This window comes from Canis lupus, chromosome 3 (assembly GCF_003254725.2).
Source record: "Canis lupus dingo isolate Sandy chromosome 3, ASM325472v2, whole genome shotgun sequence".
NCBI lineage: Eukaryota > Metazoa > Chordata > Mammalia > Carnivora > Canidae > Canis > Canis lupus.
The window spans coordinates 15,213,860-15,236,793 of NC_064245.1; the positions used below are offsets into that span (position 1 = coordinate 15,213,860).

Sequence of the window (22,934 nt, forward strand, 5' to 3'; positions counted from 1 at the left end):
GGGAACCAGATACAGAAATTTTTTTTTTTTTTTATTTCATTAGCTTTGAGAAGACGTGTAGGTAAAAAAGGTCAGAAATTATTTTTTCTGCCTTTTAAAATGAAAGCAATAATAATAATAAATAAGCTGCATTTACACAGAGACTGGATTCCAAAGGCAGTGGGTTTTATGCAAAAGTCAAGTATAATAAAAAGCTTCTATTAAAAATACCTTCAATCACCTATAAAATACAGTATGACTAAATCCATGTAACTTAAATATGCATCAGATGTAACACAAGTGTTTTTTCTAAAACATGCCTCTGGTGATTAAAGTGATTCAGGAACTAGAATTCTAAACTTCAACTAAGCATATGCGGTAATTGGATAAAAATACCACTTGATACCCAGAAGAGTTGAAAACGGAGACTTAAACAGGTATTTGTACACTCATGTTCATAACAGCATTATTCACAATAGCCAAGAAAACAACGCAAGTGTCCAAAGACAGAGGAATGGTGTGATGGTTAACTTTATATATCAACTTGACTGAGCTATGCCATGCCCAGATATTTGGTTAAACACTACCCGAGTGCCTCTGTGAAGGTGTTTCTAGAGGATATTTGAATCGGGGTGAATATGTATGTAATACTTTCAAACACTTTTGGAAAACTAACAAACATAATGAAAATGAAACTATATTCATAATTTTATTCTTTATAAGGTAAGGAAGAGGGGAGTAGAATATTTTAGGGTTAAAATGGCACATAGAGTAAAGAAGGGGATTTTGAAAGAGCATTGAGTTTAGGTATTGGAAAATACATTTATTCCATTAATCCCACTGTACAATTAAGGTGTAATTTTGGACAAGCCCTTTACTTCTCTGAGCTCATTTCCTTGTCTGAAAGATAGTGAAGGTGATAATACATGCTACTATTTATAGGGTTGTGATGATCAAGTGAGGTACAGTATCTGAAAACTTTAAATTGGTATAAAGATGAGTGTGTTATGATCTGAGCTGATAGACAAAATGCCTGTTAGACATAAGATACCTGCTTATATGTTAGGTAGTTGCTGTGTGTCTGACAAAAAGGTTTCTAAGTTTTGAACTGTAGATGACTTAAAATGAAGGAGCGAGCCTCAATTCATTGGAAAGAGAGAACATTTTCTAGCCATTCCAAGCCATTTATGCTATTAAGAAATCTTCCATTTTACTCTGTTTTGCAAAGAATTACATGGTGTTCAGAAACTTACTAATGAATCAGACATTTGTCAGCCTATATCTCTTTTTTAGCCCAGTATGCATATTATGTGACATTTGCGTTTTACTAAAGAATTTGCTAACATTTTTTATTTTTGAATTTTGAAGATGCCATACTTTCATGGGAGGTAGGGTTTATTTGATATAGCAGTTTGAAAAGTACTAAAAAAATGATTTTTTTTGAGGGCTTATCTTTACGTCCTACAGAAAGAGACTAGAGATGGAGGTAGGCAAACTACTTTTTTTTTGGCATATTTTGAAGTTCCATACAGATGGATTTGTTATATCTCTATAAGTAAGAGACAGAAATAAAGTGTTTCTTCTGAGATAATTCTTTTGTAGGAAAAGGGACTTTATTACATATCCTAGGAACTGATTTCAGGAACTTGAATTAGAATGAAAAAACTCAAACACTAATTTTTTTCTTTTTTAAAAAAAACATCTTTTTGTAACTGAATAAATATTTGAAGTTTATCTTTTTGGTTTTCTGAGTTTTGATATGACCGTCTGATGACATAGAGTGAGAATTTCTGCCTCATTCTATGATAAGAACCTAAGAAATATCATTAAATTCTTGTGACAGACTGATTCTAGGCTGGGGCAGGGAAAAGATAAGCCTATAGCAACCATCTTGTAGTAACACAAAATAAGGAAATATTTAAAAAACAAAAAGATAAGAGCATGTCAAAGAGTTATAGGAGCCAGCTGGAAGAGTTTACAGCCATGACCATTGCTGGAACAATTTGAGTAACAAAATAAATGTAGTATTGGTTGTAACCCAAAATTATAATAAATATCTATGAGTCTCTACTGATACAAATAAGATTGAATAAATGTATATAAATGGAGGAAGAGAGACAAATTTCATACAGAAGAATTCCAAATAATATATATTGATATTCTCTGCTCCACAAAGTAGAGCATAATTCCACCTCTTCCTCTCTGAATGTGAGCTAGACTTACGTCTCATAATCTGAGGAATAGGTTATAGAAAGGGAAAAATAGTTAACTTCATAATTGAGAAGCCTGGCAGACACTGCATTACCCAACTGATGTGGACTAACATCCCTAGTGATGTTCCGTGGATATCATGTTCCCCCGGATGTGATGTAATAAGAAGGGCAGTTCACCACTGTGGCATTCTTTCCAAAAACCTGCAACCCTAATCTAATCACAAGAATTAAAAAAAAAAAATCAAACATGCCTAAATTGGGGGTCATTCTACAAAATACCTAACCAGTATTTCTCAAAACAGTCAAGATAATGGAAAAGAAGCAAAGATTGAAATCAGTCATAAACCAGAGGATATTGGCAGGCATGACAGCTGCATGCAGTGTGGTATCCTGGATGGAATCCTAGAATAAAAAAGGGCATTAGTGGAAAACCTGATGAGTAATTTCTGGACTTCGTTGACTTCTTCACTTTCACAAATGTACCCTGGTAATGTAGATGTTAACAATAGGGGAAATGGGGTAGAGGATATACAGACGGTATCTGTACTTTCTTTTAACTTTTCTGTAATCCAAAATGATTTCAAAATAGAATGTTTATTTAAAAACCTTTGTTGACAATTTTTTTATTGTATGGAAATCAAACTTTGTGAAGAATAAAAACTGCTTTGGGTTGAATGTTAACCACATTTTTTCCAGTTAGCTTTTTCTATTTTAATATTGTGATTTTTCCTATAAAAATGGAATAATGTGCTGTATTACCCCTACTTAAATTTGTAAGTTTCTTTATTCATAAGTAGTAGTTTCACCTTTATATAAGATTTAGTGACCATTTAAAAGACTTGAAACTTTTAAAACTATGGATAGAGGTTAATAAGATACAAATTAATAGCTGAAAATTTTGAGGGAAAGAAGTTAATAATTTACTGTAGTGGTACATAGGATCTAAAATTATGATTGTTTTGGGAATTATGATTTAGAAAATGCTTTTGATATTGCCATGATGTAGCACTTGGGGAACTTAAGATTTTAAAAACATTATCAATAAGGCAACACATAAAAAGTAACCTAATAAAACAAAAGAATACTTAATTTAAAATATAATCTTTGTTATTAGCTATGTTATAAAAATATAACTTTGTTATTAAGAAAATGAACATAAGCATGTTTCATATTCTTTTCTAGATTTATTATCTAGGATTGATTTGGATGAACTAATGAAAAAAGATGAACCACCACTTGATTTTCCTGATACCCTGGAAGGATTTGAATATGCTTTTAATGAAAGTAAGTGATTGTATACTATATACAAGACTTATTTATCATGGTAGTAGAATCATAGGACAGATATTATTCTCTATTTTTATTAGCCAGTTAGAATGTTTTATGTATTTTAAGAAATAATGACTTAACCCTTCATGGTGGAATTCTTCACTCAAACAAAAGAATTGTAATTTCTCATAATTGTCAAATCGCTTAAAACAACGGACATGAATTTGATTTGACTTAACATATTTCAGTCTTGAGCATTCAGCTCTCTGGCATCCAGTTGCGACTCCAATTAAATTATGTAGAAAGATGCTACTTTTTCACATATTTGAAATGAAATGACTAGCAATTATCATCTGTGATGATATTTTAATTGAGCACGATACTCAATTTTCCGTGATTTTTTTCAGGCAACATCCTTATTTTAACATTTATTTTATTATTTTTTTAAAGTTTGTTTGCTTGTTTGTTTATTTATTTGAGAGAGAGAGAGAGACACAGAGAGAAGGTGAGAGGCTGAGCAGGGAGCCTGATGCAGGGCTGGATCCCAAGACCCTGAGATTATGATCTGAGCCAAAAGCGTTGCTTAACTAACTAAGCCACACAGGTGCCCTGCTTATTTTAAAATTTATTAATTAAATTCTGAATTAGAAAGACTTTTCTTTGGGATTTGGAAGAACATATCATAGGTTACAAGGATGTTTCTGGGACAAAGAATTATGATTCACTGAATTAATAACATGATATTATACTTGAAAAGTACTATTGTTACAGGCTTTGGTGGTATTTGAGTTGTAGCTTTGTATATTTTGGTCCACATCAACTAAATTGGTGATTTGTTATCACTGTGGTATTCCTGTGGTAGTTATAATATCAGTTATAGGTGTCAGGATTTATAGTGACAGTCTCTGTGTACTAGAAAATTAATTGAGTTTAAACAGGTAATTATTAGAAACTTTGATCTCTTTTCTCATATTTTCATGCTTTTTAATTAAGGATATCTTATGCCAAAATATGTAATATTTTGTCTTTTCAAATTTCTTTATTTTAAATAACAGAACCAAATAAGCATTGAGACTAAAATTGCCTTTATTCCTTTGAAAAATTATTCCTAGACTCCTTCAGAACAGGAATGGGGGTGATCCCTGGGGGGCTCAGCGGTTTAGCGCCTGCCTTCGGCCCAGGGTGCGATCCTGGGATCCCGGGATCAGGTCCCGTGTTGGGCTCCTGGCAGGGAGCCTGCTTCTCCCTCTGCCTGTGTGTCTCTGCCTCTCTCTCTCTCTCTCTCTCTCTCTCTCTCTCTCTCTCTCTGTCTATCATGAATAAATAAACAAAATCTTTAAAAAAAAAAAAAAAAGAACAGGAATGAGATGGGATGTTGGTATTAAGGGTAAATCATAGAACTGTGGATATAGGGACATCAGTTTTCATTGAAGTCTATGTTTAATCTTCCTTGAGTGTTTCTTAAAGTGAATAAAAGAACAAGCTATACACCTTTCTTTTCTAAGTAGGCCCCGTACCCAATGTGGTGCTTGAGCTCATGAGTCTGAACTCTGAGGTCAAGAGTTGCATACTCTACCAACTGAATCAGCCAGGTACCCCAGAAGCAATACACTTTTATCTTCCCCTTTTTTACCAGTTACATACACACACCTTTTCACACTTTATACACCCTTGCATGTCCATACCTATATCTTTGCATCCACATGTGCCCTTTTGTGTATGTATACCTCAAATGTGAATGCATCCTTGCACACGTGTACCATTTATAAGTATTTTGGATACTTGCATAAACATAGACTAACAATATGAGGCAGAAATGCTTGGATTCTAAGTAGAGAATGTCACTTTTAAGGATCTTATTTTTAGCTTGAAACAGTTCAGCTTTGAATTTGGATAAATGGTGAATATTTTTCAAAGAGGTGAGCATTTGGAAATAGGAAACTGGGTCTTAATACTAAACCCCCATGAGGGCAATTCTAGCTTTGTATCTCTAGATATTTCTTTTTTAGCTTAGATATTTCTTAGCTTAGATATTTAGCTTAGATATTTCTTTTTTATGATGACAAAAACTTTTTTTTTTGAGATTTTAATTATTTATTTGACAGAGAGGGTGGGGTGGGGAGAGAGAGAGAGAGAGAGAGAGAGAGAGAGAGATTGAGAGAGCCAGCCAAAGAGCACAAGCAGGAGAAACAGCAGAGGGAGAGTGGAAGCAGGCTCCCTGCTGAGCAGGAGCCCAATGTGGGCAATCCCAGGATGTTGGGATCTTGACCCCAAGCTGAAGGCAGACACTTAACCAACTGAGCCACCCAGGCACCCTGATGACAGAAACTCTTATGAAAACTTTGAAATAAGGGATCCCTGGGTGGCGCAGCGGTTTGGCGCCTGCCTTTGGCCCAGGGCGCGATCCTGGAGACCGGGGATCGAATCCCACGTCGGGCTCCCGGTGCATGGAGCCTGCTTCTCCCTCTGCCTATGTCTCTGCCTCTCTTTCTCTCTCTCTCTCTCTGTGACTATCATAAATAAATAAAAATTTAAAAAAAAAAATTAAAAAAAAAAAAAAAAAAAAAAAGAAAACTTTGAAATTGAACTTTCATTACCTGATTGAAGAAGTTTCTAATTTTTTCTAAAGGATTTTAAAGTAGTTAGTTGGATAAAAGAAGAATTTGGATACAAGTTTTACTCTAAGCCAAAGGGGAAGAGATTTTTTCTTAGTGATACAAAAGTGTGCTGCCTCATAACATTGCACCAGAGCATAGGGAGTATAGGTGAGGGCAAAAGCAGAAAAGTCTTCAAGTTCTTTATCAGCAAGAAGCCCTAAGCCAAAGGGGAAGAGATTGTTCCCCCTAAGCCAAAGGGGAGGAGATTGTTTTTACCTGCATCAAATTGATACCTTATTCTTTCAAATCACTGTGCCTTTTCATATACATCTTTTGTTTAAAATGCTCATTTAGCCAATTCTCCTGTTGTTGTAATTGTATAAGGTCCAGCTCAAATGTTTTTGCTGATAAAGAACTTGAAGACTTTTCTGCTTTTGCCCTCACCTATACACCCTATGCTCTGGTGCAATATTATGAGGCAGCACACTTTTGTATCACTAAGAAAAAATAATTGGTCTTGTGGCAGACCATTTGAACCTGATATTTATTGAACTCTTAATACATGTCAGAAAGTATCCTAATACTTTCAGATTATTAATTCATTTAGGAAAGTGATAGCATGTTTGAGGTCCTAGACTCCATAACAAATCTGATAAAAAAAAATATATGGACACAGTTCCCAGAAGAGCACACATTTTAGGTATACATGTGAAACTTTACAACTGATTTTGAGGACCGTAGCTAAAATGTCCTAAAACAGATCTTTGACAGTCTCTGGAGAGATTGTCCAAACCTTTGAGAAATGCCATATTTGCAAATAAATATATAAGTTATCTAGCTACTTTTTCTGGATAAAAAATGCTCACTTTCTTTGCCTTATAACCTTATTTTCACTTTTAACAGTAGTGCTAATTAATAGGTGGCTTATTTTGACAGGTCCCATTTTTCCTAAAGAATTCAAAAAAGAGTATTCTGGTGATTCAACACAGTATCTCATGTTGAGAGTATTTAAAACTTTACAAATAAGGATTAGCCCTTATTTTGCATATTTAAAAAGGCAATTTTGTATGTAGTGAAATTGATTCATAAAAATAGTGGAGTAATTTTACTTGGAGTAGTATTTCCAGAGTTCAGTTTCGGTGTCATTATTTCCTTTTAAGTTTTTGTCCACTCCTGCATGTCCTGATTGAATAAAAATGAAATACTGGGTTCCACTCTGCTTGATCATACCCTTCTTTGGGCTCTAACCCCTTTCTTGTGCCTCACTGCACTTTGCATCAGGTCCAGATCCAGTAGTTTGAGCCTTCTACTGTTTGATCCCAACATATTCTCCAGTTTGGTTCAGTACTTCTTTTTGTTTCTGTTAAAATGGACTGTTCACTGTTATTTGAATTTTCTGTCCATTTTTTACATTTTTGTTTAAGTTGCTAGGTTGAGGCAGAGGAGAATAGGTTAAAGTACTTGGGCTGTGGTCTATTTCTCTCCTGATTACCAGGAGAATACTTGTGGGACAGAGAGAAGACAGGTGGCCTGGCCTTTTCTCCTTAGAAAATGATGATAATGTAATCTTTTAGTGATTACAGACTAACGTTTACTATGAGCAGAGGCTTTATCCATGGAATACTTTGAGCAGGATGACTGGATTGCCATTGCTTATGGTACATAAACATATAATCTGTGGCTGTATGAAGTGTATTTCTCTGGAGAATATCATATAAATAGTACCACTCTCTGGCACATAAAATTGAAGTATTTTATAACCAAACGCTCACTAATGTATGAGGTAACCTTTTTGCCTCACTTAGAGACCTCACCTGCTCTGGACCAGAGAGTGCTGGCAATGAGAGGAAAAGACCTGGAAGAAGTGCCCAGGCTGTCCCAGACTTCTCCGGCTTTTCTTTGCCTGTACCTCTTGATTGCTTATTCCCTTGATATTACCTTGAGTTACTGTCAGCATAATCTCTGAACTGAGTGTGTCTGATTTGACAGTCCAAACCTGTTGGTTGGCTCACTACTTTTCTCCAGTGTTTGTTTGAAATCTTAACCATACTTCAAGGCCTAGTTGAGAAATCTCACTGGACCCTCTGAGCCTATTCTAACCTATAGGGATCTTCCAGTTTCCCAAACTCATTTTAGACTTTATTGTCTACATGGGTTGCCTGTGACAGTTTTTAGATTGTTGACTTACTTCATTCCTGTTTAACTTCCTGAAAAGTTGCTTAACTTTTTAATATTTATCCTTTTACTCCTCTGGTAACCTCTAAGCTGAGGAACTAGAACCATGTTCACAGCTGTAACTAGCAAAGATCTTTATACATTAAAGGCCCTCAAATGTTGTTAATTTGCTTTAGAGAAATGGAGGTCAAAAACCAGAGTGTTTGAATAGTTGGGACCATTTTTAAATAGTATTTAGGTGTTTGCATCATTCTGATGTCTGAAGGAAAATCTAATGAAAAAAATGAAACTTCTGAGAAAGTTATTTTAGACTTTTATCAGACATTTGTTATATTTTTCATAGTATTGTAAATATACTCTGAATCATAGCAATACTATTTGTTTATCTTCTAGAGGGGCAGTTAAGACACATAAAAACAGGAGAACCATTTGTTTTTAACTACCGAGAAGACTTGCACAGGTGGAACCAGAAAAGATACGAAGCTCTAGGCGAGGTACGGTCATATATTCAACTTTAAATTGTTGTTGTTGTTGTTGTTGTTGTTTTTCCAATTTGAATAGTCAGAATAAAGTTTTCGAAGTTAAAGTAATTCATGAAGTCTTTCTAAAAAAAATAGTGATTTTAAAAAAGGTTTTGCTTTTTTTTTATTTCAGTGGTTATGTTTGAAATGTATTCTCAGTTTAAAAGTTTTTATGTAATCATACACTTCCCATGACCTTAATATTTTATAGTGAGTCATTACATCAGAAAACAAATTCATGCCAAATTTTATCTTTTAAATATTTTTAAAAAGTTGAATCCTCTGTTATTGCCAGGAGGAATACATGTTCTTTTAAGTGTTTATCTTAAAGATGTTAATGTTAATTATGTGAGGGGATGGATGTATTAATTGTATTAGTCTTGCTTATCGTTCTATGAATATATATGTATGTCAAATCATCACAATCAGTTATTCCTCCATATAAAGGTAAAAAAAGTGCTTATGTGTGTGAAGATTGATATTTATTTGGCTAATAATTAGGTCTCACTTATCTGTGACTTGATGAAGGATTAGGTCTTGTGACCATTTAGGTTTCTCATATGCTGCCACTGGGAGGAACCCTTGAAAATGTCATTTGTTATTCATGTGAATGTTTTGTTAAAGCCAAAAGTTTTATTCATTCAGTATCATGTTAAGTAATTTTAATGAACTGCATAGGGACGCATTGGTTTAGTGTAATAACTACATACTACATTAGTTCTCTAAAGAAAAGCTGTAGTTCCTATATCCCTGTTTTGATTCTTTAAAATACTAGTCAGAATGAATTACTTGGTTAAGCAGTAGCATAAAGAATATATGAAACTTCGTTTATGTTTGCTGGGAGACAATTCTCCATAGACTGCATTTCCACATGTGTCTGAACAGAGCACTGACAGCATTTGTTGTGAACTATCTTTTCGGGGTGTTTGTATAGGAAACAACTTGGAAAAAAGAGATTGTGTGTCCCTCCAAGGCAGAGAGAAGATTTGTTTGCTATCCAAGAAAATGCTCTTGGTGGCAGAGAATGGGCAGGTTTGCTAGCAATCCCTTTATAAGATTGGTCTTCATAAATTTTGAGGTTCTTCAGCTATGGTACAGTCCCACAGCATGCCCAGCCTCTATCCTTAGCCCATTCACATCACCTCTTTGGGATTTGAAGGACAAAAGAAAGAGATGAAAATAAGCTTGTGTTGCTTGCTATTATACCCTAAATAATAAAGTCTTTTGTCTCTGACACAAGTCTAGTGTCTTTTGGTAGTATCCATGAAATAGCAGGCTAACTTGTTAGCTCACAAACAGGATAAAATCTCAGGTCCTTCAAAGTTCTTGATATTGTTCTCTAACATTTGTAACTTAAGGATATTTAATGCCCTGAATAATTTCTGCTGCACATGAGATGTTTGTCCGCTTCCACTTGAATTAATTATGTGCAGCAAACTGGTTATTATGTTGATTCGAATATAATATCCATAGTATCTGACCTTACAGAAGAACTGGGGATGTTTCTTCTGTTTCATTTTGTTTTTAAATGGGGCTTACAATTTACTCTTTTCCATAAGCCATGCACATTTGTTCACTTGGGCAGGTGCTGTTCTCTAAACAGACTTTGCGCTTTTTGGTGTCTGCATCTTTTTTACCCTTAACCTGTATCCTCTAGCATCATCTCTGTCAAAATTTAACAACTGTGTTTTATTAGGTTATTTCATGTGTAAGTGATTCCTTTCTCCTCGGATGTCCTATCTTATGTTCATTGAACATAGGGGAGGGTCACAGGTTTAATTTTTGGTGGATCTAACTCCATTATAATCAAAGCATCTTGAAATTTCACTTTAATAATTATATATAGATAGAAAATATTCTGCATTATCTAGATTTCCCACCTCATATGCCTACATTCACATTTGTGTTCATGAGCAAGTTGGCCCCAAAGGATGACCCAAAATCACAGGATTTATTCTATAATGCAATGTATCTCAAATATAGATCAATGGACCCCCTGGGCTTCAAGTACCAATCCCATTTACTTCCCAATATATTTATCAAAAGTAAACATAACTTTCTAGTGTAAAACTTCCACAACAAAAGATCCAAAGATGAGAGAAGGGAAGATTAGTTGTTAGCATTTTGTTCTCTACCATCTTGCTTCTCATGTCCTGTTTGAAATACTCGTTTTCATTATTGATGTCACTGTTGAAGGTTGATTATTCATTGAATTTCATCTCCTACATTTTAGGATTATGTATGAGTTCTAGTTACATACGAATAATCGAATAATGATAGAATTTTCACTATGGTGAATTTGGTGTTCATTATGGTGGAATTTAATAATGCATAGGTGGACCTATCTTTTTGTCCATATTCCTTCATTTCTATTTCTGAGCTATGCCTTTCAGTCAGATATACTTTCCGGTTCATACCTTGTACTTTTATCTTATACTGTTTTCTCTCTTTGAAATGCCCTTGTTCCCTTGTTCACAATACCCCTACCTCTCCCTGCCTTCAGATTTTGGCCCACGTGTCTCCTAGGAAGCCTTCTCTCATCTCGTTTGCCACTTTCTTCTCTATCTCTTTTCTCAGTTTCCTTTCTTCTCATTCTCTTTTTCTGCCTATCTTGCCTTCTTCCAAGAACGATTTACAGTGACTTTAAATGTGAATATGCCACTTAGCAAGATTAAAAATTAAATTAAAAATAATAAAATAGAGTTAAAAATATTGTTAGTAAACTAAAGGCATGAGTTTGCTTTATTTCTCTTAGGATACTTCTGTATTACAGTATTTTATTAGTGCATGTTTTTTAGCAATTTGGGGGATTTTTTTTTATTTTTTCATGATATTTGTTGAATAGTAAGTGATAAAATGTATAAACTGCTATAAATTCGAGAACTGTGCCTTTTAGGAAATTTCTTGATTTTGGGAATTTGGCCATAAAGATGTTTTCTTATCAGAAGAAAGGAAAATGAGATGCTAATGATAGTTTTCCCATTTGTAAAACGAAGCAATTTTCAATTATTTTACTCTAATTCCCTTTTAATTTCTAAGATTTGCAGATGATTACAGCTTTGCTGATTAAAATTATTTGATTAAAAGTAGTCTGTATTTTGACATGTTGTGTTGGAAAATTTTTATTCTTCATAGACAAACACTAGACTTATTTTTTCGCCATAATTCAAAAAATAGAAGTTCTTGTATAACTGTCTTAAAGTTCCTAGAAAGAAATTAACCTTTGCATTTAAATTCTGGAAATAATTTAGTACTTCATGTTACCAGTGAGATTGCTAGATGCATTGAGAGCCTATAGAAGGCATCTCACCATGTTCTGGACATAGAAGCATTGAAAAATCTCCTTTCTCATTGATGGATAGGATGGAATTCAGCGGATAGTGCAAATTTGAGTTTATCGCTTAGGAGCTTGCCTTACTAAGATTGAAGTTTTAAGGTAGCAGATTCTAACATTGGCCAGTACTCTAAACCAAAACCCCATCTGTTTTTTTTTTAGTAAGTTCCTACTAAATATTGAGTTTTGTCTTTACTGGAAAATTACTATGTATGTTTCATAACTGCCATTTTAGTTTATATTTATTTCTCTCTTAAGGAGATTATTATAGCAGTCATTGTTTTTAAGACTTGCTCCTGAAATGCTCTGTCATTTCTATGTAAATTAAACTTATTGTGTAAATAAAATAAACTGAGATGTCAGTTTGTTTTTCTAATGCGGTTCTATAACTATACAAAAGAATACTCTTTGCATTCGCATAGTTACCTTTTTATAGTCAAACAAATGCTTTTCCTAATACATATATTTTTTTTTACCATCTACATATAGCTTGATAAAAATACATAACCTATAATAAGTTTGGACAATTTATCTAAATTTAGAAAAGTACTGTCAGGGTTTAAGGAAGTGGGAGAGTAATGTGAAAGGGTAACTTTCAAAATAGAATTCTTCGGTATATGTACAGGACTTGAATGCCAGAGAATAATGTTTTTGTAGGCTCAATTAGGAAGACTCCAAAGGCTATCATGTTAAGTAGTAAGTAGAGTTTAGACTTTAGACTTCATTTCTAAAAACTAGCATGTAGTTTGTGAAATTCTTTTAGCTATCTCTTTCATGTCAATACTGAATTACTATTAAATGGAGAATTTGTAATCGAGCAGAAACTCTAATAAGAGGTTTGATTTTCTTGCCTAATTCGGGTCTTTGTATTTCCTTTAATATTTATCTTAATTACCTCTTTAAAAAATAATAAATGGTCAATGTGTTTAATAAGAGAATAGCAGTGATTAGTAGTTTTATAAGCTTGGCTCTTTACTCTTGGATAGAATCACACAAAACAATGAAGGGCATTTTTTTTTTTTCCCCCACCTGTGAAGCCATCTGGTCCTGCACTTTTGTTTTTTGGGAGTTTTTTGGTTACTGATTCAGTTTCTTTGCAGGTTGTCAGTCTGTTCAAATTTTCTATATCTTCCTGTTTCAGTTTTGGTAATTTATATGTTTTTAGGAACTTGCCCATTTCTTCTAGGTTGTCCAGTTTGTTGGTGTATAGTTTTTCATAATATTCTCTTATAATTGTTTGCATTTCTATGGTGTTTTTATTTTTCCTCTTTCATTTGTGATTTTGAGTCCTTTTTCTTTTCTTTTTGCTAAGTCTGGCTAGAGGTTTATCAGTTTTGTAGATTTTTTTTTTCCCGAAGAACTAGCTCCTAGTTTCATTGATCTTTTTTTTTTTTTTTTTTTAAGTTTCTATATTAGGTATTTCTGCTCTAATCTTTATTCTTTCCTTCTATACTGGCTGCTTTAGGCTTGGTTTGTTATTCTTTTTCTAGTTTCTTTTTTACAGGTTGTTTATTATTTATTTATTCATGAAAGACACAGAAAGAGAGAGGCAGAGTCAGAGGGAGAAGCAGACTCCTCGCAGGGAGCCCAATGCGGGACTTGATCCCTGATCCCGGGATCACACCCTGAGCTGAAGGCAGATGCTCAGCCGCTGAGCCACTCAGGACTCCCTCTTTTTCTAGTTCCTTTAGATGTAATGTTAGGTTGTTTATTTAAGATTTTTCTTGCTTCTTGAGGTAGGCCTGTGTTTTTGTAAGGTTGATTTAATGGTCACGAACTCTTTATCTCTCCTCCTATTCTGAATGATAGCCTTGCTGGATATAGTGTTCTTGGCTGCAGACTTTTCCTGTTCAGTGCTTTGAATATATCATGCCACTCCCTTTTGGCTTGCCACATTCTCTTGAAAAATCTCCTGCTAGCCTTGTGGGGTTTTTTTCTTATAAGTCCTTTTTTTTTTTTTTTTTTTTCCTTTTAGGATTTTATTTATTAGAGAGAGAGAGAGTGAGAGAGAGAGAGCATATGAGAGAGCACAAGTGGTGAAGCGGGAGAAGCAGGCTGCCCATTGAGCAGGGAGCCCTATGTGGGGCTCGATCCCAGGAGCCTGGGATTTTGACCTGAGCTGAAGGCAGAGACTTAACTGACTAGCCACCCAGGCACCCCAGTTAATGACTTCTTCTGTCTTGCTTCTTGTAAGATTTTTTCTTTATCACTATATTTTGCCAATTTAATATAATATGTCTTAGTATTGGCCTGCTTTTGTTGATTTTGATGGGAGTTCTCTGTGTCTCTTGGATCTGGATGTCTGTTTCCTTCCATAGATTAGGGAAGTTTCAGCTATTATTTCTTCAAATAAATTTTCTACTCTCTTTTCTCTCTCTGCTCCTGGGACTCCGGTAAGATGAATATCATTACATTTGATGAAGTCACTAAGTTCCCTAAGACTGTTCTCATTTTGCATAATTCTTTTTTCTCTCTTTAGTTCAGCTTCATTGCTTTCCATTACTTTGTCTTCTATGTCGTTACCTCATTCCTCTGCTTCTTCCAGCCTGCTGTTCATCTCATCAAGGGTGTTATTTTTTTTAATTTTTTTTTATTTATTTATGATAGTCACACAGAGAGAGAGAGAGAGAGGCAAAGACACAGGCAGAGGGAGAAGCAGGCTCCATGCACTGGGAGCCCGACGTGGGATTCGATCCCGGGTCTCCAGGATCGCGCCCTAGGCCAAAGGCAGGCACCAAACCACTGCGCCACCCAGGGATCCCATCAAGGGTGTTTTTAATCTCATTTATTGCACTTTTCATCTCTGATTCTTTTTTTAAGTCTTTTATATCTGTGGTAAGGGTCTCACTGATGCCCTCTATTCTTTTCTCAAGTCCAGTTCACATCCTTATAATTAGTGCTTTAAGTTCTCTAAATGTCACGTTACTTTTTTTTTTTAAGTCACATTACTTATAACTATTTCTCTTAGATCTCTAACCATGACCATGTCTTGTTCTTTAATTTGGGATAAATTCCTCTATCTTCTCATTTTGTCTGAGTCTCTGCCTGCTTTTCTGTATTAGTAAAGCCAGTTATGTCTCCTGTTAGTGAAAGTAATGACCTTATAAGGAAGAGGCCATGTAATGCCTAGGCCTGGCACTTTTGAGAGTGTTTCCATTGTCCACTGTACTGTTTTTGGCTGCTCTCTCCTATAGGCCAGTTGACTGTAGTGGCTCTTTGTGCCTGCTGTTGGTAGTGTTTGAGCCCTGGCCTGAAAGTGGTGAATTTTAACTAGATGTGCTCTGGTTTGCTTGTGAAATGAGACCTGTCACCACCTCCACCAGAACTGAGGCCCTGTAGAACTCTCTGGTTGGGAGATGTGGTGTAAGCAGGGGTTTTTGCTGGTCTCCTGTGGAAGGGCCCATGGCTAAGACTGAGGCAGGCATGACTGAGAAAGGCAATTCTGTGGACTGTAGGGGGTGGGGACACTTAGTGTAAGTAAGTTAGGTAGCCAGTGTCCACACTGTGCTGCTTCCTGCAGGTGGCTCTGTGTTTACTGTGAGGGATGGTCGAGAGAATTGATGCTAGCTGACTCCTTTGTTCTAGGAGCCCTATATCTGTGAATGCTGTCTCTCAAGGAGATGCTCTGAGAAGAGCAAATAATCTCCCACTGTGTGCCCAGGTGCTCTTCAGATCACTGTTTCCATGCTGTATGCCCCTGGGGTTTGCCTGCCTTCTTTCTAATGCCCTCCAGGCTCTACTCCAGCAAGTCCAATGACCTTTAAAACTCCAGGCTTTAAGGTCCACTTGTTGTAAGAACTCATGGAATTCAACCTCTCTCATTTTCCAGGCCAATGACTATGGGGAAATAACCTCCTGTGCATTCACCTTTGTGCTCCTGCCAACCTTACTCTGTGACCACAGCTCCCTCCCCTCCACAACATCCATGATCTTTTTCTTCCCTAAACCATAGCTCTGCACTTCCTACTTTCTTCTGTGACTTTTTATCTCCCTTTAGTTGTGGAGCTCTGTCAGGGTTCAGGTTGATCTCTGGGGTATTTAGAATGATTTGATAGTTATTAAGTTGTATTCTTGGGATAGGGTGAGCCTAGGGTCCTATTCCACTGCCATCTTCCTCTCCAAGGGTTTTTTCAATTGCCAAATTTAGGTATTTGGAATAGGAACAACTTAAGGACTAAGAATATAAATTATCATTTAATATCAAAAATTTCAAATATAATGTGATTTTCTGTGTATAATTAATACCTTCATGTAATATGAAATTTACAGATCTTATGTTGTGGCAGAAAGGAATGGCTAGCCATACAGAAATATGGGTCCTAGTTTTGGCTTACTACTGTGTGTATGACTTTAGAAAAATAGCACTCTAATATTTAAGATTTATAATTTACCTTTATTTTTAATATTATGAAGGTTTAATTTCTAGTTTTTCTTTTCTCCTTTTTCTCTTAGTCTAGTTATTTATACTGAAATTGAATTTAACTTTCTCTGGTAGAGATGAAAAACTGACCATCAGCCCAGAGTTGGTCAGCAGTTTTCTTTGACGTCCATCTCTCTTTAGCATCTATACCTATAAGTGGAATACTATATCTAGGATGGTATTAGTAATTGGACATCTTAGAACTGAAGAAGTAGTCACTGAAATAATGAGAAAACCCAACTGAAAAAACAATGTAAGCCTCTTAAAAACAAAGTGGCATTGACACTGTGTGGCAAACACACAGACCCAATTGAACAGAATACAAAGTCCACAAATACATTGAAAGTTTAAATACACATGGAAATATAATTTAGATTATAGTGCAGTTATAAATCACTGGGGAAAAAAGGAACTTTAAGTAATTGATAATCATTTGTAAGAATATAAAATTTGACCTTTAATCACAATATATACCAGAATAAACTCTGAATAGATTAGAGGTCTCAATGTAAAAAAATTAAATAAAACTATGAACCCAGTAGCATTGATCATGTTTTTGAAATACCAACCCAGTATCAATGATTGTGGTTTTGAAATACTACTCCCTATTAAAGAAACATAGAGTCTTTGGAGAAATGTTGGATTCCATTTGTGCAGCTAGAAACAAGTGACATGAGCCTGTAAAATCTTTTCATATCGGAAAGCAAGGAAATTGCCAAAGAATACTAGCTCTTCTAAAATTTGAATAGGAAAAGCCCCCAGGGGATCCTTGGGTGGCTCAGCAGATTAGTGCCTGCCTTCTGACCAGGGCATGATTCCACATCAGGCTCCTTGCATGGAGCCTGCTTCTCCCTCTGCCTGTGTCTCTGCCTCTCTCTCTCTCTCTCTCTCTCTCTCTCTCTCTGTCTCTGTGTGTGTGTGTGTGTCTCTCATGAATAAATAAAATCTTAAAAAAAAAAAAAAAAGGAAAAGCCCCCCCAACAAACAAAGAAAACCCACAGAAATCCCAACCAGTGGGCAACATGGATAAACAAGCAGTTTAGGAAAAAGAATGCAAATAGCCTTTAAATATATGAAAAGATGTTAAACTTCACTCATAACAAGAGACATGTTAATGAAGACTATGCTAAAATAACAGTTCTCACCTGTCAGGTTGACAAAGATCTTATAAGCTTGATGACACACTCAGTAAATGAGGCTGTAGTGAGAAAGGACTTTTCATATGTTTCTAGTGGGAATGTAAAATAAAGTGGTATAATCTCTTTAGTTGAGAAATTGCCAATATACAAAATTACAGATGCATTTTCCCTTTTGTGTGAGAAAGGAGAGGAAATGCATATATTTGTTGTATGTTTATTTTTGTGAAAAAAAGCCTGGAAAAATCACCTTCAAATTAATACTTATCTTTGGAGGAATTTGGAGGAATGAGATGAAAGGATGGCATTGAGAAACAAACCTCTAATACCTTTCTGTGCAGTTTTGATCTTTGAACCATTATACATTTTAATATGTTAGAAAAAAACATACCACAAAATTTAAAAGAAGATGAAGTGTATATCTAGTTAGTAACATAATAAAAGAGAAAAAATAATTATTTCTGATGGACTTTGGATATAGTACTTGATACTTCTTTTGTTGGATTTGTCCTATGGTTGAGAATGGCCAATGAAATGTTAAAATTAGCTCAGTGCTTTATTAATAGTGATGTTGGTATAATAATGTTGATGCTATTTCATTAATATAGTATATTAAAGCAAATAAATATGTAAATGTAATTGTGAACTATAATTTACAGCATGAGATAAAAGAGTAACAAAGCAGTTAGGAAAACCCAATAGAGAAAACTTAATTTTGGAATATCACTATAAACTCATTATATTTTTAAAATATATTTCCTAGTCCTACTCATCAAAAAGGCTTGGAGGTAGTAGTTCTCTCTTAACATGTGGTACCTTTAGTGCTAACACTTTGCTGTCTAAATGCCTTGCTTAGTAAAAAGAGTCAAGGGTCATTAGAGAAAAGGTAAATAGGGAAAATAGAAGATGAGCCTAGTACAACGTGTTTTACCAGTAAGGAAACACTTAGTCTAATAGAAGTATGTGAAAGGACAGAGGAGCCAATCTGAAAGGGCTTCTTTTGGCCAAAATTGAGACAATTTGAGTATAAAACATAATGAGTTTAGGTTCTAGTAATTATACAACATTTAATAAAAAGTCATCATTTCTTAATGTTTCTTTAAAAAATATAATTAATTTAAAAATATATATAGTTAATTTGCCATCATTCGTTGAAAATTATATAAAAATTGGTAATCAAAGGGAGAGAATTAAGCAGCTAATCTTTTATAAGGAACTGTAGTTCATTTGCTGCTGAGGAAGGAATGCTCTCCTTTACCAAAGAATACTGGCTAGTAAGAGTAGTAAATATGATAGAATTAGAAAATCACCATTTTGACACTTATGGTAGCATAATTCTTAAAATGCTTTTTGAAGATTCACATTTTCTGCTTATTCAAACACACACTAATCTAGGTACTCCTGTGAAGGGACTTTGCAGATGTAATTAAGATTACTATTCAGCTGACCTTAAAATAGATTATTCTGCATTATCTGGGTAAACCCATTGCAATTATGTGAGTTACTTAAAACTGACAAGAAAGGCAGAAGAGTGAGTGACAAAGATTTAGCAGAAGAGGAATTTATAAGAGAGATGCACTGGTAGGGAAGCCAGGAGATCTAAACATGAGATCTAAACACATCCTTGCTGGCCCAAGATACAGGGCCCACGTTCGAGAACCAGACAAGCCTGTGGGAGCTAAGGGTGTCCCTGTACTCATAGCCTTTAAGGAAGCGGAGATCACTGGCCTACACATCCCAGCGAGCTTCTTTTGCCGACAGTCCAAAAGAGCTTGGAAGCTGACTCCTTTCAGAATCTCTTGATAAGAACCTGTAGGCTGTCACCTTAATTTTGGCTATGTGAAACCCAGAGCAGAGAAACCAGTGCAGACTTGTGATATACAGATGTGAGATGCTAAATTGTCTTGTTTAAAGCTGTTAAGTTTGCTGCGATTTTGTTCCATTAGTAATAGAAAACTAATGTACAACTCTTTCATGAAATAGTGGATTCAGAGAACGATCATCGGTGGATGCTAATTTCATTAGGTGAAACGATGCGAGGGACTCTGCACAGTATATTTGCATAGTACTAAAGTATCACCTCAGAGATTTCTTGCAGTTGTAAAGGGAACAATATGTATCCTAAAATAGAGATCTAACTGTGGGCACTTCACTTAAGTGAACAGTTAGTATTACTAGTGATAGAATAACTTGACATTTATGTTTTTTCTCATGTGATACAATTTGAAGTACAATGCATTAACTGAATATTCTGGTTTTATATATTGAATCTGACTAATCAGACCTTTAGATGTCTCTTCCCATTCTCACAAAATAGGGGGAATAGAGAAAAAAGTAAATGACAGCACAGGGACATGATCAGACAATGCATATTTTTTTTTATTTTTTAAATTGATCTTTTTTTTAAAAGATTTTTATTCACTTATTTGAGAAAGAGAGAGCACAAGCTGAGAGGAGGGGGCAAAAGGGAGAAGGAGAAGCAGACTCTCTACTGAGCAGGGAGCCGGATGCAGGGATCGATCCTAGGACCCCAGGATCATGACTTGAGCCAAAGGCAGACACTTAACCGACTGAGCCAACCTGGTGCCCCCAAAGCTTGTTATTTTTAAATGCTGCTTCTTCTTTTTTTTTTTTTTTAAAGATTTATTTATTTATGATAGACATAGAGAGAGAGAGAGGCAGAGACACAGGAGGAGGGAGAAGCAGGCCCATGCCGGGAGCCTGATGTGGGACTCGATCCCGGGACTCCAGGATCACGCCCTGGGCCAAAGGCAGACGCTAAACCGCTGAGCCACCCAGGGATCCCCTTTTTAAATGCTTCTTAAGAAAGAGAAGAAAAAAGCCTATAGAAATAAAGAGAAAGCATATATTGGCAAAATGTTGTTAACAGTTGTTCAATCAAAGGGGGAAATGTAAAGGTGTTTATTGTATTATTTAACAACTTTTCTATACGTTTGAATAGTTTCACAATTAAATATTGGGGGAAAAATAGAAGATGATAGGAAACTTGAAGGAGCTTCTTTTACATGAGTGTGACTTGCTCTTGGCAGGCTTTACTTTAGTGTTCTTGGACACTACTATTTTGTTTGGGACTCCTCAAAGAGTAGAATCTGGAATACTTTCCTGGGGATAACAGCATCCATTTTAGCACTTGAATTGTCTTCATATAGTTCATTCCATTGTTTTAGAGATACTTTATTTAGTATTTTGTCTGAGGCATAAATGCATTTCGAGTCTCAGAGGGAATGAACTAGGTCCGTGAGTGTTGTGACAAGATTTTCTCATACTCTTACACGTTTTACATATGCCAAGAATGCAAGGCCCTACGTGCTTTTTACATGGGCCACTTCTCAGAGTTGTATTTGTGTAAGGGATTGGTGATGAGGTATAAGATGAAGCAAAACACAGAATTGCCTTCAGCTTGCTCTAAAATGGTAGGTTCACCAGGCTTCATATTCCTTACCTTTAAGTCAAACCATTGTGAACACAGAATCCATCTATGCTCATATCATACTCCCTCACAGGAATACGGGATCCAGGGAACCAATGCAAACATGTTTATGCTATGTCATGACTAATATAGGCCTTTGTCTTGGACCCAGAAGTTCTGTGTCTGCTGTCAGCATCCACATAACACACTAACAGGTTAACTTGTAACCACGGCACAGTCAAATTCAGACTTTGTTGTTAAGTCTTCAATAAATAGATCTTCAATAATCCCTCTGCTAGGAGTCGGACATCTGACTTCTGTTCTTCTGTTCTGTTCTTCCCCTGCATTTTCTAAATCTGAAGCCCCTGGGGTTCTGCTAGGCCAGTAACCTACTTTCTCAGTTTTAATGAATGGTGTTACCATCCATCCAGTTATGTAAGTTAGAAAGTTCATAAGTCCTTTCACTTGTATTTAACTTGTGACCAGGTTTTGTTCTTTTTACCTTCTTACCATTACATCTTTCTCCACCCTCACTGCTATTGGTTCCACTTAGGTATCCATTATCCCTTACCTGGATTGCTACAGTGCAGCTATGGAACTGAATTGTGTCCCCCTCCCAGAATTCACATGTTGAAGCCCTAAACCCTAAATGTGATTCTATTTGGAGATAGGACTTTTAGGAGGTAATTAAGGTTAAATGAAGTTATAAGGGCGGGGTCTTCATCTGATAGGGTTGGTGGCTTTACATGGAAAAAGAGAGAGATTCTCCTCTGCCTCTCTCTCTCCGCACACACTGAGGAAAGGCCATGTGAGGAAATAGCAAGAAGGTGACTGCAATCCAGCAAGAGAGCTAGGAGTCTAATCAGGTAGTACCTGGATCTCATCTAAAAGTGTGAGAAATAAATTTCTGTTGTTTAAGCAACCTAGGCTATGGTATTTTGTTAGGGCAGTTAATCAGACCAAGGCAGTGACCTCCAGTGTAGTCCATCCATGCTTGTTTCCTTCCCATCATTTCCATCTCTTTGAACTTGTTTTAACACAGCTACCAGAGGTATCTTTTTAAAATGCAGCTGTGATCAAGTTTGCCTGTTTTTAGATTCTTTTTGTGTTTCTCTTCAAAATAAAATTCAAACCGCTTGCCTTCTCAAAGTAGATCTTTCATGAGTTGGCCCTATTATATTTTTCTGGTTTTGTCACTTGCTTCCTCTCTGCCCTATTCCCCACTCACCCTATGCTTGAGCTATATAAACCTACTTGTGGTTTTCTAATATGCCATGCTGTTTCATATCTCTGGGCTTCTTCTCATGCAGGGACCATTTGGTGCCAGGGATGTTGCTTCACCGCCCCCCTCCCATCTGCTTGCAGAGTATTTATTCATCTTTCAGGCTTAGATCAATCTCTGAGAAAGCTTCCCTGATCCATATAGGCTAGAATGGACATCTCTCTCCTTTGTGTCTCATATATGCTTTTATAAAATAATTCTATTATAACAGGTATTACATTTCATTTCCCTTAATGTTTAATATATTTCTCTTTTCATAGGTGTATTGGGGCTAAACTAAGGCTAAATGGATACCGTGTTGTTTAGGGTTCTCCAGAGAAATAGAACCAAAAGATTGTTTATATATAGACAAATACCTTTTTATTTCAGGAAATTGTCTCATGAGGTTTGAACGAATCGTCGAAAATCTGATGGGGTGGCCAGCAGGTTGGAGAACAAGAGAAGAATTTGTTGCAGTTTGAGTCCAAAAACAGTCTATAAATGGAAATCCCTCTTGTTTGGGAGAGGTCAGTTTTCATTTGTTAAGTAAGCCCTTCAACTGAATGGATGAAGCCCACTCATATTACTGAGGACAATCT

At 35.7% G+C, this 22,934-nt stretch overlaps 1 protein-coding gene across 22 annotated transcripts in view; it reads left to right on the forward strand.

Moving 5' to 3' along the window:
• Window positions 1–22,934, forward strand: part of FAM172A (family with sequence similarity 172 member A) — a 425,882-nt gene that overhangs the window by 42,075 nt on the left and 360,873 nt on the right. For all 22 annotated transcript variants that reach the window (XM_049108251.1, XM_049108242.1, XM_049108237.1 and 19 more), the window contains 2 exons: window positions 3,375–3,476; window positions 8,627–8,727. In XM_049108251.1, the coding sequence (XP_048964208.1) occupies window positions 3,375–3,476; window positions 8,627–8,727 (203 nt within the window). The remainder of the gene's footprint in view (window positions 1–3,374; window positions 3,477–8,626; window positions 8,728–22,934) is intronic.